Source organism: Myotis daubentonii, chromosome 21 (genome assembly GCF_963259705.1).
Source record: "Myotis daubentonii chromosome 21, mMyoDau2.1, whole genome shotgun sequence".
In the NCBI taxonomy this organism is placed as follows: Eukaryota; Metazoa; Chordata; class Mammalia; order Chiroptera; family Vespertilionidae; genus Myotis; species Myotis daubentonii.
Window position 1 is genome coordinate 3,936,589 of NC_081860.1, and position 17,181 is coordinate 3,953,769.

The window sequence follows — 17,181 nt, forward strand, 5'->3', positions numbered from 1 at the left end:
CATATATGTTTATCAGGGTTATATCCTCTTGTTGTATCAATCCCTTTAGTATTATAAAGTGGCCTTCCTTATCTCTTGTTATGGCCTTCACTTTTAGGTCTATTTTGTCAGATATAAGTATTGCTACCCTAGCTTTTTTTTCCCTTTCCGTTTGACTGAAAGATATTTTTCCTTCCCTTCACTTTCACTGTGTGAGCCCCTTGTTCTGAGGGGGGACGCTTTTAGACAGCATATATATGTTTCATGTTCTTTTATCCATTCAGCCACTCAATGTCTTCTGATTGGAGCATTTGTCCCTTTATGTTTAAAGTTATTATTGAAGGGTATTTGTTTGTAGTCATTTCTATTTTTGTGCCTGTGTTCTTTCTTACCTTTTTATTTCTTCTTTTTACAGATTCCCTTTATCATTTCTTGCATTGCTGGCTTGATAGTGATAAACTCCCTTAGACTTTTTTTGCCTGCGAAACTCCTGATTTCCCCTTCAATTTTGATTGATAGTCTTCCTTGATAGAGTATTCTTGGATTCAGTCATTTGCTTTGCAACACCTTTTATACCTCCTTCATTCCCTTCTAGCTTGATGTGTTTAGAAATCTGTGGCTGGGGTGTCTAGATTCTTCGTGTCTGTGGGTCTGCAGCTGTGGTAGCAGGTCTCTGTCCCCAGTGGCTGCAGGGTACTAGTTTGTGTCTGAGATCAGACTTGGTGCTGCTGCGGCCAGGATCCTAGTCTCAAGCAGCTCTGTTTCTCAAGATGGCATGGTCTCTGTGCCCGCACTGGCCACCTTGGAGTGTCTGGGTTGGGAGCGGGGCTCCACCATCTAAGACTGCCTGGTTTGGCAGCCCCTTGGAAGACCTGCAGAATCTAACTGTCCTTAGCTCATACACACACACCACACACGTCCACACACACCTCTATAGCTACCTCACACTCTTTCCCTCCCTACATTGCTGCCGGTCGCCATCTTCTCTGTCTTTTTTCTATAGGTCATTCTTAATAATGAAGTACAATGTTCAGTAATGACTGATGACTATCATCATGTTGCATTCATTTCCCTTATGTAGCTTACGCGCAGGCGCACCATTTCCCTCCACTAATACTAGCAGCGATTATTTTAGCAGCCAATGGCCACATCCTTAGTCTTGGACTGACTTGTTTGGTGTGCACAACAGAAAATATCTTGCTTTTAGAGAACAAGAAAGATGGATTTATTTGCATTGTGCTTATTCATTTGTGCAGTTATTCAGTGTCTGGTAAGTCAATGTTCAAGAAAAAATATTAATTTTTATTAAAATGTTCTATTATTTTATGTGAGTGATGACTCATTTATTTCAGTCCTTTGTATTCATCATGTCACTATTGAAATAAACCTAGATTTCTATGAAAATTGAAGTTGTTTTTTTTTGCGTCCCACATACACTTAAATCTTTTTTATTTGGCCTGTGTTAGCTTTGAGTTTGACATGCTTGTTCTGAGGTACTCATACGTCTTTCATAAGGTTCCCCAACAATTTCAGAATGAACAAACACCACAATGAATGAAACATACACACCCTTTTGTGTGTGTGAGCTCCATGTGGCCATTTTAGAAAGCTTTCCAAATATAAAATGACGTCCTGGAAATTAATGAGGAAAGGAGGCCCACCCGGTGTGGCTCAGTGGTTGAGCATCGACCTAGGAAACAGGTCACAGTTTGATTCCCGGTCAGGGCACATGCCTGGGTTGTGGGCTCAATCCTAGTAGGGGGGTGCAGGAGGCAGTGGATCAATGATTTTCTCTCTCTCATAATTGATGTTTCTCTCTCTCTCTTAAGTCAATAAAAATATATATATTTTTAAAAGATGTAATGAGTATGTTTTGATTTTCATCATTGAAAACCCACTCCAGTTTTAGAATCATTTGCTGTGAACCATGGCTATGGAAATACGTACCTTTAGCCTGGCTTCTTGCTGGCTTCAATAAGCCACAGGATAGCCCTAGCCCCATGGTCGGCAAACTGCTGCTCATGAGCCATATGCGTCTCTTTGGCCCCTTGAGTATGGCTCTTCCAAAATACCACGTGCGGGCGCGCACATACAGTGCGATTGAAACTTTGTGGCCCATGCACAGAAGTTGGTTTTTGGTCTGGGCGAGTCTATTTTGAAGAAGTACTATTGATATTTGGCTCTGTTGACTAATGAGTTTGCCAACCACTGCCCTAGCCAGTTTGGCTTAGTGGATAGAGCGTTGGCTTTCGGATCTAAGGGTCCTGAATCCATTCTGGTCAAGGTTACATACCTTGGTTGTAGGCTCCTACCCAGCAGGGGTGCTGGTCAGGGTGAGAGCAGGAGGCAACCAGTTGATGTGTTTTTCTCACATCGATGTTTCTCTCCTTCTCTCTTCTAATTTCTCTGAAAACCAATGGAACAGCCTTAGCTGGTTTGGCTCAGTGGCTAGAGCATTGGCCTGTGGACTGAAGGGTCCCAGGTTCAAATCCAGCCAAGGACACATGCCTAGATGGCAAGCTCACTCCCCAGTGGGAGGCATGCAGGAGGCAGCTAATGATTCTCTCTCATCACTGATTTTTCTATCTCTCCCTCTCCCTTTCTCTCTGAAATCAATAAAATATTTCAAAAAATAAAAAATCAATGGAACAAATATCCTTGCATGAGGATTAAAATAAATAAACACATTTACCATTAAACACACACACACATGCACACACAGTTACAGGATAAAGGGCTCATGGCTCCTGGGGCTCCTGCCCAGGGGTCAGGTGAACATCACTGAGTGATTATCTGTTTCACCGTCCACACTAAGATGATGCTTTCGCTGGGTCCCTACAGAGACACGTCCCCATGGTTTTAACTACAACATCATTTTAAGTAGCAACGCAGGGGTTTGCAGCCGAGAAAACTTACCGAAATCTGTTTTAACTCTTCGTCGTGTACTAACTGGAGTGGATCAATAAAGGTTTCCTTGACGTTAATATCAAAGGATTCTTTCACCTCCGCCATCAGCTTCATAGCTTCGCCCATATCAGTCAGCGCACTGCCTGGCACAGAAAAACAAATAAAAAGCGTTCGTTCACAGAGCACCCAGAGGTTGGCGGCGCTATTCACTTCTTGCCCAAGGTATGTGGGTGATGGTTTATTTAACAATGTCTTCACTTGGAAAAGAATACAAACAAAAACTTTTTTTAAAACATATTTTTATGGATTTCAGAGAGTAAAGGAGAGGCAGAGAGAAACATCAATGATGAGAATTATGGATTAGCTGCCCCCTGCACAGCCTCCACACAACCCAGGCATGTTCCCTTACCGGTAATCGAACCATGACCTCCTGGTTCATAGGTCAAATCTTAACCTCTGAGTATAATAATTATAATAATTAAAATTCTTTTTTTCTTGAAATATTGTTTATTGCATGTAATATTATTATATTTAATATCGTTTTTCTTGAATAATTGGTGTTTATTGCAATTATGTAACATTATGTTTAAAATCATTTTTTCAAGATATTAATATTTATTAAAGGTAACATTATTATATTTAAGATTGTTTTTCTTGAGATATTAATGTTTATTGCATGTAACATTATTATATTTAAAAGAGTTTTTATGGAAAAAAAATGGAAAAAAAGAAGAAACTCAACAACTGAGCCAGCCAGCTGGGCTAAAAATAAAAACTTTCTACATTTCTTCTGTACTTCCTCCTTTTCTTCAAACTCACCTGGCAACTGACAGGCCGAGGCACTTTACATTCTGGCCACTAGATGGAGATAAAGATCAATTTTTGTAAAGAAAAAACAAACCACAATGTGTTTTTGTCAACTGGCCTGTGGGTTTCAACCTGTGGGGCGCCACCCCTTTGGAGTCGCCTTTCACAGGGGTCGCCTAAGACCATCGGAAAACACACATATAATTACATATTGTTTTTGTGATTAATCACTATGCTTTAATTATGTTCAATTTGTAAGAATGAAATTGGGGGTCACCACAACATGAGGAACTGTATTAAAGGGTCGTGGCATTAGGAAGGTTGAGAACCACTGCCCTAAGGGTTTTTAGAAGCTGCAGAAAAAAGTCCCTCTTTGTAAACAATAAAAGGACTGAGGCCTCCTCGGGGCTAAGCACCAACAATGCAGATGACAATAGGAATGAATGAACATCTCATCTCAGCTTTTGCTGCCAGGTCCTCCTGGGGCCACACCCTGGATCCTTCCAAGGGCAAGGCGACCTGATCCTCCCTGGTGTGGAAGAAGCCTGGCAGTGTCACATGGGTAGCTCCCAGCAGGGCGGGCAGCCATGCTGAGTGTGGACAGCAAAGGGCAGCTCTTCCTGAATGACCCCCAGTACCTGGGCAGCACCTAATCTGCATAAATTTGCAAAAGCTGTGTACAAGGAGGTTGCAGGTTCTCTTTAAAACATCTCCCGTGTAGCTCAGTGGGTAGAGCATCGAACTTTGGACCAGAGTCCCAGGTTCGATTTTGGTCAAGGGCACATACCTAGGTTGCAGGCTTCTTGGGTGGGCCCTGGCCCTGGTCAGGGCTCATGAAGGAGTCAACCAAGCAATGTGTTTCTCTCACATTGATGTGTCTCTGTCTCTCCCTCTCTCTTCCACTCTCCCTAAAAATCAATAGGAAAAATATCCTCAGGTAAGAATTAACAAAAACAAACAAACTAAAAACCATCTCCCAGCCAGCCTGCATTGCTCAGTGGTTGAGCATCAACCTAGGAACCGGGAGGTCCCGGTTCGATGCCCGGTCAGGGCACATGCCTGGGATCTCCAGTAGGGGGCATGCAAGAGGCAGCTGATCCATGATTCTCTCTCATCATTGATGTTTCTCTCTCTCTCCCTCTCCTTTCCTCTCTGAAATCAATCCAAAAAGAAAAGAAAAGAACTGAAGAGAAAATAAAGGCTTTGTGTATAACCTACAGGTGACATGGGCCGACCACCCTCCAGGACTTCCACACTCACCAAAGGTGGAGTCCTCGCCCAGCTCCTGGCCGTACTTGAGCATGCAGTTGCCCAGCCGGCCCTCTGGCTGCAGGTACTCCGAGGCCTTCCCCCAACTGTGGATCTTCAACATCGGGCTCAGCAGCCCCAGCTTCGCTCTGTATGCTTTAAGACAGGGTCATTTGTAATTCCTTCAACGGACAGGGTGGAGGGGCAGAGAGCCTGCAACAAATGCAACTGGCAAGATCGAGGGCACCCTCGGCGACATGTCAGAGACCCGAGGTGCCAAAGGGCCCCAGCGACCTATTCAGTCTTTCCCGTGATTGGTACATGCTTCACCCAGGTGGGTGCATAGCGATTGGTTGCAGAGTCACATGGGAAACGGAAACTGTGCACACATTGCAACCAGCCTGTATCAGGACCTCTCTCTCTTGCTCTTTCTGTCTCTCTTTCTCCCTTCCTTTCTGAAATCAATAAAAATATATTTTAAAAAGTAAATAAGTCCTAACCGGTCTGGCTCAGTGTTGGCCTGCAGACTAGAGGGTCCCAGGTTCGATTCTTGTCAAGGGCAGGTACTTTGGTTGCAGGTCCCCTGGCCCTGGTTGGGGCACCTGCAGGAGCCAACCGATTGATGTGTCTCTCTCACATAGATGTCTCTCTCTCTCTCTCTCTCTCTCTCTCTCTCTCTCCCTTCCTCTCTGAAATAAATAAAAATATATTTTAAAAACAAACCCAAAACCACATTTCATGATTGGGACCCCAAGGGCGTTGTTGCTAGATCACTTCAAGGAAGGGCCGAGCCGACATCGGTGGTCAGCATGGGTCACCGTGAATGGGCAACAGGACAGTTCCAGACATTGTCCCACATTACCTGGATTGGGCTGAATGTATTCTGTGGTTTTCAAAAGAATTTCTGTAACAGCTTTATTGGTGATATCTATTTTCTAAAAAATAAAAAAATATATATATATTTAAAAAATCACATAAAATGTTGGTGAGTGACAAACTGCAAATTCACAGAAAAACACACTGAGACGTGATTTTCACCTGTAATAAAGGGAAGGAAACATAACCCAGGCATGTGCCCTGACTGGGAATCAAACCATGAGCTAGTTCATAGGTTGATGCTCAACCACTGAACCACACCAGTTGGGCGAAACACATTTTAAAAAAAGAAGAGTCCCAACATACTTCCCCAATGCTTTCATATGCATGAATGTTCCGCATAACTGTCACAACAGAAATGTGAGGTGAGCAGGGAATGGGGTGTCACCCTGTGTCATAGTCAGAAAAGACGAACCTGCCCACCAGGCCCTCAGGCCAGTTGGATGGCAGTGCCAGGACCTGGTAATGCACCACACAGCTGTTGTGCCCAGAGGATGCAGCCAGGACTTCCATGTGGGGCATCAATATGTATGCATATGAGGATCTCTGCACAGAAACACACTCTTGACTCTCCAAGGTGCATAACCACAATGCTCGGGCTATTTAACTGCTTGCCAAGACTGCCCATCTTGTCCAGCCAATGTGCCTCAGTGTTTGACATCGACCGACCCATGAACCAGGAGGTCACAGTTTGATTCTCAGTCAGGGCACATGCCAGGGTTGTGGGCTTGATCCCCAGTGAGGGGCATGCAGGAGGCAGCCAATTCATGATTCTATTTTATCATTCATGTTTCTGTCTCCTTCTCCCTTCCTCTCTGAAGTCAATAAAAATATATATCCTATATAATAAAAGCCTAATATGCAAATTGACCAAATGGCAGAATGACTGGTCACTATGATACGCACTGACCACCAGGGGGCAGATGCTCAACGCAGTAGCTGTTCCCAGCTCGCAGGCGGCAGGCCAGCCAAGGCGGTGCCAGCAAGGGGCCCCTGATCACCCTGCTGGTAGCCCCATACGTTGGTCCTAATCACTGGCCAGGCTTAGGGACCCTACCTGTGGACAAATTTTGTGCACTGGGACTCTAGTGAGTGTGTGTGTGTGTGTGTGTGTGTGTGTGTGTGTATAATCTAATAAAAGAGAAACATGCAAATTGTAACTTCATTATGCCCCAAGCCACGGACTATATGCAAATTAACCCAACCAAGATGGCGGCCGGCAGACACGGAACTGAAGCAAGCAGGAGGCTTGGTTGTCCTGGCAATGAAGGGAGCCAAGCTTCCTGCCTGCTCTGGCCAGCTCTAGCCTCCACTGAAGGCAACAAAGTTTCAATTATAGAAGATAAATAAACCCCAGATACCTGTTTCCAGCCAGCCTCCACTGGGAGCTTGGGTGGCTGTGGGCCGTGGCCAGCCTGCAAAAAGCCATCAGCCCCTCACCCAGGCTGGCCAGGCACCCCAAGGGGGACCACCACCCTGAAGGAGCTGTGACCAGCCTGCAAACAGCCATCAGCCCCTCACCCAGATGGCCAGGCACCCCAGCAGGACCCCCCATCCTGAAGGGGCTGTGGCCAGCCTGAAAACGGCCCTCAGCTCCTCACCCAGGCTGGCCAGGAACCCCAGTGGGGACCCCCACACTGAACGGGCTATGGCCAGCCTGCGAACAGCCATCAGCCCCTCACCCAGGCTGGCCACACCCTCATGGGGAGAGGGTCCCCACTGGGGGGCTTGGCCATCCTGCAAACAGCCATTAGCCACTCACCCAGGCTGGCCAGCAGCACCCCAGCAGGACCCCCCTCCCTGAAGGGGGTGTGGCCAGCCTGAAAATGGCCCTCAGCCCCTCACCCAGGCTGGCCAGGCACCCCAGCGGAACCCCCACCCTGATCCGGGACACTCTTCAGGGAAAACCAGCCGGCCCCCACCCATGTACCAGGCCTCTATCCTATATAATAAAGGTAATATGCAAATTGACCCTAACAGCAGAATGACTGGGAATGACTGGTCACTATGACACACACTGACCACCAGCGGGCAGACGTTCAATGCAGGAGCTGCCCCCTGGTGGTCAGTGCGCTCCCCCAGGGGGAGCTCTGCTCAGTCATAAGCTAGGCCAGCCGTGGGCAAACTACGGCCTGCGGGCCAGATCCAGCCCATTTGAAATGAATAAAACTATTGAAATAAAAGACCGTACCCTTTTTATGTAATGATGTTTACTTTGAATTTATATTAGTTCACACAAACACTCCATCCATGCTTTTGTTCCGGCCCTCTGGTCCAGTTTAAGAACCCATTGTGGATCAATGACGAGAGCGAGGAGAAACTAAGATGGCGGCATAGATAAACACCGGGAAATTGTCGCCTCACACAACAATTGAAGAATGCCGCAAGGGTCAGAGCAAACATCGTCCAGAACAACAGGAAGGCTGGCTGAGTGTAATTTCTACAACTAGAAGAAAACAGGGGCACGCTGAGAGCCAGAGGAGCTGCAGACTTGAAGTGCAGAGGTACGGCGGCGGCTCGCGCGCGCGGAAAGGGGGTGGCGCCTGAGGACGCGGCTGTCTTTTTGAATCACAAGCTCCCGACTGCTCTGAACTCCGGTTCCAGCGGGTCTCTGGGGACCCAGGGCTCATACAGGGAGAGGCTGGTCTGTCAGGCGGCAGCGGGCGAACTTGAGGGCGGCTTTCCGTCAGAGGTGCTTGCAGCCGTTACCGGGACACTGAGACGCGCGACTCCGGGCGCGGAGAATCACCATAGCTGCTTTCACCGCCCTTTGACTCCCTGAGACCCCGCCTCACCCAGGCTGCGGCAGAGGCTTTTGCATGTGAATGTACCTAACTACAGCCCAGCCAGGCAGACCCGGAACTTCCAAGAGAAGGCCCAAGGCCCCGCAGCGGCTTGCATTGCTTCACAGCTGAGCCTCTTCGTGGCTCCTGCTGTGTGGCCTCAGGCAGGGGCTGAATTAGCACCTCCTTAGATCCAGGAGCCACTGTACCCAGTGGTCAGAGGGGGACCATTCTTCCACTTCAGACACAGCTGATTCCCACAGCCAATTGGCCTGGAGGTCAATTCCTCCCAGTGATCCTACAACAACCAAGGCACCAAGAGTGCACCAAGAGTGTCTACCCCAGGTAACTGGGGAGGCTGAGCCACTGGACCCTACAGGACACCTGGCGCGCAGGGCCACTCTATCAACACAGGGAAGCAGCCAAAATGCGGAGACAAAGAAAAAGGTCACAAATGGCAGAAACGGAGGAAAGCAAACGACTGGATTATAGAGTTCAAGGCCACGTTTATAAGGTTTTTCAAGAATTTTATGGAAACCGCCGATAAATTTAATGAATCCCTCAAGGAGTATAGTGAGACCATGGAGGACATGAAAAAGGACCAACTAGAAATTAAGCATACACTGACTGAAATAAAGAATAATTTACAGAGATCCAACAGCAGACAAGAGGATCCCAAGAATCAAGTCAAAGATTTGAAATACAAAGAAACAAAAAATACCCAACCGAAAAAGAAAAAAGAAAAGAGATTCAAAAAATATGAAGATAGTGTAAGGAACCTCTGGGACAACTTCAAGTGTACCAACATCAGAATTATAGGGGTACCAGAAGGAGAGAGAGGGCAAGATATTGAAAACCTTTTTGAAGAAATAATGACAGAAAACTTCCCCTACCTGGTGAAAGAAATGGACTTACAAGTCCAGGAAGCGCAGAGAACCCCAAACAAAAGGAATCCAAAGAGGACCACACCAAGACACATCATAATTAAAATGCCAAGAGCAAAAGATAAAGAGAGAATCTTAAAAGCAGCAAGAGAAAGACAGTCAGTTACCTACAAGGGAGTACCCATTCAACTGTCAGCTGATTTCTCAACAGAAACCATGCAGGCCAGAAGAGAGTGGCAAGAAATATTCAAAGAGATGAATAACAAGAACCTGCAACCAAGATTACTTTATCCAGCAAAGCTTTCATTCAGAATGGAAGGTCAGATAAAGAGCTTCACGGATAAGAAAAAGCTAAAGGAGTTCATCACCACCAAACCAGCATTATATGAAATGCTGAAAGATATTCTTTAAGAAGAGGAAGAAGAAAAAGGAACTCTTACCATTTGCCACAGCATAGATGGAACTGGAGAGTGGATAAATACCACAGGATCTCACTCATTTGTGGAATATAATGAACAACATAAACTGATGAACAAGGACTGATCCAGAGACGGAGAGGCATTGATTGGACTGTCGGGCCTTGGATGGAAGGTAGGGGAGGGTGGGGGCAAGGGGGAAAGATCAACCAAAGGACTTATATGCAAGCATATAGGCCTAACCAATGGACACGGACAACGGGGGGGTGAGGGGATGAGCGGGGGGGGGGGGGGTAGAGGGTACACATATGTAATATCTTAATCAATAAAAAATATTTTTAAAAAAAAAAAAAGAACCCATTGTGGCCCTCGAGTCAAAAAGTTTGCCCACCCCTGAGCTAGGCTGATGGCTGCCAGTACAGCGGTGGTGGTGGGAGCCTTTTCCGCCTCCTCAGCAGTGCTAAGGATGTCCAACTGAAGCTTAGGCCTGCTCCCCATTGGCAAGTGGGCATCCCCCGAGAGCTGCCGGGCTGCCAGAGGGATGTCTGACTGCCAGCTTAGGCCCAATCCCCCCAGGGAGCAGGCCTAAGCCAGCAGGTAGTTATCCCCTGAGGGGTCCCAGACTGCAAGAGGGCACAGGCTGGGCTGAGGGACCCCCACGCGAGTGCACAAATTTTTGTGTACCGGGCCTCTAGTATATATATATGTGTGTGTATGTGTGTGTGTGTATAATATATTCCACTCTCTTCACAGTATCGGTGTGTCTATCTCACAACTACAGTCAAATTTGTTTCCTTTTTAAAAATGTTTCCCCTAGATTTCTCTCTCTTTTTTAAAAGAATTTGTTATTGTTGAAATTATTACATATGTCACTTTTTCCCTCATTGCCCTCTTCCAACCCGCCCCTGCCCCACTGACCCAAGCCCTCGCCACCCCATTGTGTGCATCCCTGGGCCATGCACAGACACATACAAGGTCCTTGGTTGATTACCTCCCACCACCCACCCTCCCCTGCCTTGCCTCCGAGGTTCCACACTCTGTTCCATGCTTCCCTGTCTCTGCATCCACTCTGATCATCAGTTTATTTTGTTACTTAGACTCCACATAGGAGTAAGATAATGTGATGAGACACATTCTTCACACAATTGACATTAAAATGCTCTTACCTTTTCCAGGTCAAGAAAGTGGTCATCTAGTTTCGTGCCTTCAATGCCATTAATTTTTTCCCTAATTAGCTGCAGAAATAAAGACAAATAATCCTATATAATAAAAGGCTATTATGCAAATCAACCAAAGGGCAGAACGACCAGTCGCTATGATGCTCACTGACCATCAGGGGGCAGATGCTTAACTCAGGAACTGCCCCCTGGTGGTCAGTACACTCCTATGGGGGAGTGCTGCTCAGCCAGAAGCCAGGTTCACAGCTGGCAAACACAGTGGCGGTGGCGGGAGCCTCTCCCACCTCCACTGCAGGCGGGCAGTAACGAGTGAGGGGTCCCGGGCTGTGAGAGGACGCAGGCCAGGCTCAAGACCCCCTATTCCCCAATGCACGAATGTTGTGCACCAGGCCTCTAGTTATAATATACAATGACTTGTGATCAAAATATTTGATGCAAATTCTCTCTCTCATACTCACACAAACACACACACACACACACACACACACACTACTCTCAGATTCAGCCTGTTTTTTTCGTTTGTTGTTTTTTAAATGTATTTTTATTGGCTTCAGAGAGGAAGGGAGAGGGAGAGAGAAACATCAATGGTGAGAGAGAACCATGAATCAGCTTCCTCCTGCAGGCCCCATATAGGGGATGGAGCCCCCAACCTGGGCATGTGCCCTGACCAGGAATTGAACCCAGACCTCCTGGTTCAACAGTCCACATTCAACCACTGAGCCACTTTAGCCAGGCCTGTTGGATTTCTTTTGGACTCAGTCCTTTAAGAAAATTACTGGAAGGAGTAACCATATCTGAGGACATATTAAGGTACACAATATCAACAGATGTTTATTATGGTCCTACTGTAGGTGAAAACACATGGAAGGGCCGAAACCAGTTTGGCTCAGTGGATAGAGCGTCGGCCTGCGGACTGAAAGGTCCCAGGTTCGATTCCGGTCAAGGGCATGTACCTTGGTTGCGGGCACATCCCTAGTAGGAGATGTGCAGGAGGCAGCTGATCGATGTTTCTCTCTCATCAATGTTTCTAACTCTCTATCTCTCTCCCTTCCTCTCTGTAAAAAATCAATAAAATATATTTAAAAAAAGAAAAAAGAAAAAGAAAACACATGGAAGGGGCTCCAATAGAAACAAAAACAAATAGATTGCCCATCTGGTGTGGCTCAGTGGTTGAGGGCCGACCTAGGAACCAGGAGGTCACAGTTCCATTCCCGGTCAGGACACATGCCCAGGTTGGGGGATCCATCCCCCGTGTAGGGCGTGGAGGAGGAAGCTGATCCATGGTTCTCTGTCATCATTGATGTTTCTCTCTATCTCCCTCTCCCTTCCTCTCTGAAATCAATAAAAGTACATTAAAAAAACACACACCAACAAAATCGAACAAAATAAAACAAATTAAGAGGGACCCTTGTCATCCCCGAAGCCAGAGTTCCATCAGAGTTGCTATAAAGACATTCAAGTGCCGGGAGCCGGTCCATCCTTGCTGTTTCAAGGGACCTGGCATATATGGCATACTTTTCTTAATATGTTTGCTCACCTTCTTGGCGCTGTGTTTTAACCAAAGTCACCTCTCCGAGAAAGGTTGAATCCCCAGGTAGGGATTTTCCCCTGAAGTTAGGGAGGGAATAAAACCCCTCAACTAAGTGCCAGGCGGGTAATTAATCCCTTTAACTACGAACAATCATGCTTAAACTACATAATCTTTTCTCCCTGGAATGGAGATAAGAAACGCCCTAACCTTTGTAATAGAGATTGATAGGATTGAATCAACTGGTATAAATACAGTTGTAACAAGACAGAAAGACTCAGAACTCAGGAGACAGAATTCAGAAGACAGAACCTACACGGAGCCTAGAGACAGAAGAACTTCGCTGGCGAGAGCATGCCAGAGGATCCTGGAGAGGGACTGGCCTCAGAGCCTAGAGACAGAGCCTAGTGGGAGAACATGGCAAGGGATCCTGGACTGAACCTGACTACAGAGATTGGCAGGAGAACCTGACTGGAACCTGGACACTGAACCTGACTGGAGAGCCTGGACAGAACCTGGCTGGAGAACCTAGCAAGAGAACATGGACACAGAACCTCTCTGGAGATCCAGACCAGAACTTGGCTGGAGATCCGGGCTAGAGATCCTGGCTAGGCTGCTGATCAACTGAATACTATCTCCGTGTCATTCCTTCTTCGCCGACTCCGTCCTCGCCTTTGGGGACCCCTGGACCCGCTGGGGCTGGACCCCGGCATTCAAGTAAAGTACAAGGAGGGACAATGAAAACAATGGAAGAGGCTAGTCTTGGATTCATACGATTGCAAACATCCCCTGCGATGGGCATCTTGGGGACTCACAGGGGGGGATTCTGAGAGCCTGCGAGGTGGGGGTGGGGATCACCCGGGGTCTGCCTCCCAGGCCGCGGGGCATCCGAGCTGGCTTGTTAAGTGTAGCCGGTCAAGTGGAATGAAGTTAACTAGAAGAGGACGTTCTGCCAAGAAAAGGCAGGGGCCTGCAAGCGGGCCACGTCAGAACAAAGTCTTGCACGCAAGATTTATTGTTCAAAGGCAGAATTTCCTTGAGGTGATAAATAGTCCATGAGGGCATGGAAAGCCAGGGAGGGTATACTGCTGCAGGTTGAAAGGGTCTTTGTATAACATAGGAAATTAATAGTTTAATGTATAACTTAGCTCAGATGATCTCATAGGCATGCCTGTTTACCATTGTCACTTGCTGTACTCCATTGTTATTTGCTGTACTCCCCAAATAAAAGCCATGAGAGCCTTGGAGGTTTTGCTACACGCCTGAGCGGTAGCCCTCTGCTTCTCTTAGCTCAATCCTGCTTGCCGAACTCATCTCAGCATCACCGTTCACCTGCAGACCACCTGCATTAGGAAGAAGGGCATTTAAAGGGCAGCCTGGAGGGAAAGGCCTTCCAGCAGGAGGCAGGAGGAAAAACAAGGCTGTGAGGTAGAGTTTCTGGATCTTGACACTTGGATACTTAGACCTAACATTCTTTTTTTTTTTTTTTTTTAAATATTTTTATTGATTTCAGAGAGGAAGGGAGAGGGAGAGAGAGAAATATCAGTGATGAGAGAGAATCATGGATCAGATGCCGGCTCCACACTGGGGTTCCAGCACCCAGGCGTGTGTCCTGGCCAGGAATGGAACCCGGGACCCTTCAGTCTGCAGGCTGCCGCTCTATCCACTGAGCCAAACCAGCAAGGGCTGCACTTATATTTTTAAATCTCCATTTAGGCTGGAAAGGCCAAAAGGTCTGTAGCCCCTGCCTTGGCCTCACAGACTGTGTCCCACAGGGGTCAGGAGATGCGCCTGCCCTCAGAGACCCCTCAGAGCGCCCAGGATCAGCAGGGAGTCCATCTCCCCTCCCCATCTGATCCTCCTGTAGGACTATCTCCCAGAAGGGCACTCCTGTCCCCCAGGGCTCCCAGCAGAAACCCGACATCGCCCAGGCAGCATCCAGGGAAGGGGAGAGATGGAGGGCAGAGAGAGCCTAGGCCTGGGACTGAGGCAACAAGAAGAGAATCCGCTCATCCCAGCAGCTTTTCAGGAGCCAATTTGTGGAGGCGCAGGGTGAGACCTCAGGAATGTGTATTCCAAAGGATGTCCCTCACCTGCTTCTAGCAACATTGGGGGGCGGTGGGGAGGGGGAGCCGGAGTGCAGGTCCAGGGGTGCAGGATACGACAGGTTTTACAGGGAGAGCCCTGCCTTGGCCGGGAAAGGCTGCAGGATTGGAATACAAACTGGCTTCTCCACACACACCAACGTGTACACACACACACACACACACACACACACACACACACACACACACCTCACGCCTCCAGGCCAGTTTTCCTGCTTGCTCAGCACAGACGCCCTTCCTCCTTTCCTCCCAGTCCCCAACCCCCAATTGCTCCTCCTACTTCATTCTCCCACGACCAAGACGTCGCCTCCTCCTCCGGGAAGTTTCCAGGACGCCCCCGCGGTGTTGTCTGTTATCCTCTGCGCGTGCGTGGGGGTGTGTCTAACACTATTGACTCACCCGTCCAGGTGTCCCCCCCGCTTGGGGGCCAGGCCCGGGCGACCTGGAGAGACTAAGGGGGAGGAGAATCTTGGTCCGAGGAGGCGCAGTCTAGCGGGTCCATCGCTAGGCTCACGCGCGGGGATCCCCGGGCCCGAGGCAGGGTCCCTGCACTCCCTGCGCCCTCTTCCCAGCGCGTGGGAAGGGGGGAGAGGCACGAGCGGGGTCCCCGGTCGCCCCCGTCTCCGCGCTGAGACCCTGCGATCCGCCACGTTCTCAACCTCGAGACCCTGACTCCACCCCCGCGCACTCGTAGGCGGGAAGATCTGGAGCCCCAGGGGTCCCGGAGCTTCGGGGTCTCAGCCCCCCGCTTTTCTGCGCCCCGCTCCGCGCCCCCACCTGGCTGGCTTTGAGTATCTGCTTCATCAGCCTCCCCACCGACAACCCTGACGGAGGCGCCGGGAACTGCGTCGGCGTTAAGCTGGGCCGGGACTCGCGGACGCGCAGCGCCGGGGGAAGGGGCGCCTGGGCCGATCCCCCCGCGCTGGGCTCGGCAGCGCCCGCCTCCAGGGCCGCGGTCACTCTGCCACCTGCGCGGGCGGGCGGTTGGTTAACAGCGCGTTCCCAAGCTCCCGCCCTGCTCATTGGCCGAGCCTCCTCGTATGGAAATGAGGCCGCTGGCACCGCCCCAGCTCATTGTTACGTGGAGGCCAGGAGGACGCCCAGTGGCGGGAAGACCTGCCTAAGAAGTTGGGCCCTGGGACAAGGTCCGAGGTGAAGGGATGCGGAGCCACACTGCGCTTCAGGTTGCGCGCAGGCTGAGATGATCCCGGCTTTGTGATGGCTGTGGGTGGGGAGACGGGCACCACTTATCCGCGCTTCGGGGACTTAACCTGGTTTCGCTCACAGGCAACAGTGTCCCCCTCTGGCGCAATTGGGTAGGGGACGCTCCAAGAGGCTCCTATAAGGGGAGCAAAGAGACCCAGGGACCCGCCTTGGGAGGAAGAGGCCCATGGGCTGCGGGGTGGTTCCTTCTGTCCCCAGGCGGTGCTCTGGGCGCCATCTGCCTGGAGTCCGGGTTACTGCGTCATTGTCTGATCAATATCTCGCTCGCCTCCCTGGAGCGCTGAGCCCACTGTCACCTGCATTGAGAGCAACCATCTCCTCGCTGGTGTGTCTCAGTGGATAGAGCATCGGCCTGCGGACTGAAATGTCCCGGGTTCGAATCTGGTGAAGGCCATGTAACTGGTTGCAGGTACCCTGGCCCCACTCCGGGTGTGTGCCGGAGGCAACCAATCAATGTGATTCTCTGACATCCATGTTTCTCTCTGTTTCCTCTCCATCCCTTCCACTCTCTCTAAAAATCAATGGGAAAAGATCCACGGTTGAGGATTAACAAAAAGAAAAAAAGAAAAGCAACTATTTCCAAGGAGCCATCAAGAGCCCACTCAGTCCCCTGGATAAGTCACCAGACTGGAGACCCAGCTCCCTCAGTATGTCGCTGACAGTGTCATTTCTCACAGGGACCAGAAGTCTCCGAGTCCATGGCCCAGGCCAGCCGCGGAGGGGCCTGGAGCAACCTGGTTGAGCCCATGTCCAAGCCCAGTAGGTCAGCATCTTGGAGGCATCTGATCTCAAAAGGCCCTGAGGGCTCCCAAGACCTACCACCCACTCCACAAAGAAACACCTCCCCCTCCAGCCTCCACCTCAAAGAACTCCTCTTTCTGGGCCCTCAGCATATCCATAGCGATGGCCAAGGGCCCCCCATTCCCTGGCGCCCACCCCTGGCGTCCTGTTTTCTCCAGGACAGAAGTCACCCAGCCTCTCCTTTGCCTTAGCTCCCACCTCCTTTATCCCTAACTTCATCCAAGTGAGGATTGCACTGGGAACCACCCCTCCCTGTGCCTCAGTGTCCCCACGTTCCCTTAGAGGGATAGACAGGAGCATTCTTCCTCTGAGATGGGAGAAAATGGGTCAGTTTAACTGAGGGGTTGAAGGCAGCTACCCCGAGGGTGAATCAATACGGCTTGGCTGAGTGCTGTGGGCCTGACTGGGTGAGTAGCCACCCTCTCCCCTCAATGGCAGCTGGGTC

General features: G+C 49.4%; 1 protein-coding gene across 1 annotated transcript in view; it reads right to left on the minus strand.

Moving 5' to 3' along the window:
• The window catches only part of LOC132223011 (endophilin-A3-like), a 31,212-nt gene extending 14,378 nt beyond the window's left edge, over positions 1-16,834 (minus strand). The window contains exons 1-6 of the mRNA XM_059678406.1: positions 16,777-16,834; positions 15,489-15,679; positions 11,067-11,135; positions 5,804-5,876; positions 4,954-5,097; positions 2,896-3,029 (exon numbers count right to left, since the gene is read on the minus strand). Coding sequence (XP_059534389.1) covers positions 2,896-3,029; positions 4,954-5,097; positions 5,804-5,876; positions 11,067-11,135; positions 15,489-15,679; positions 16,777-16,834 — 669 coding nt within the window. The remainder of the gene's footprint in view (positions 1-2,895; positions 3,030-4,953; positions 5,098-5,803; positions 5,877-11,066; positions 11,136-15,488; positions 15,680-16,776) is intronic.
• Between the last annotated feature and the right edge of the window lie 347 nt (positions 16,835-17,181).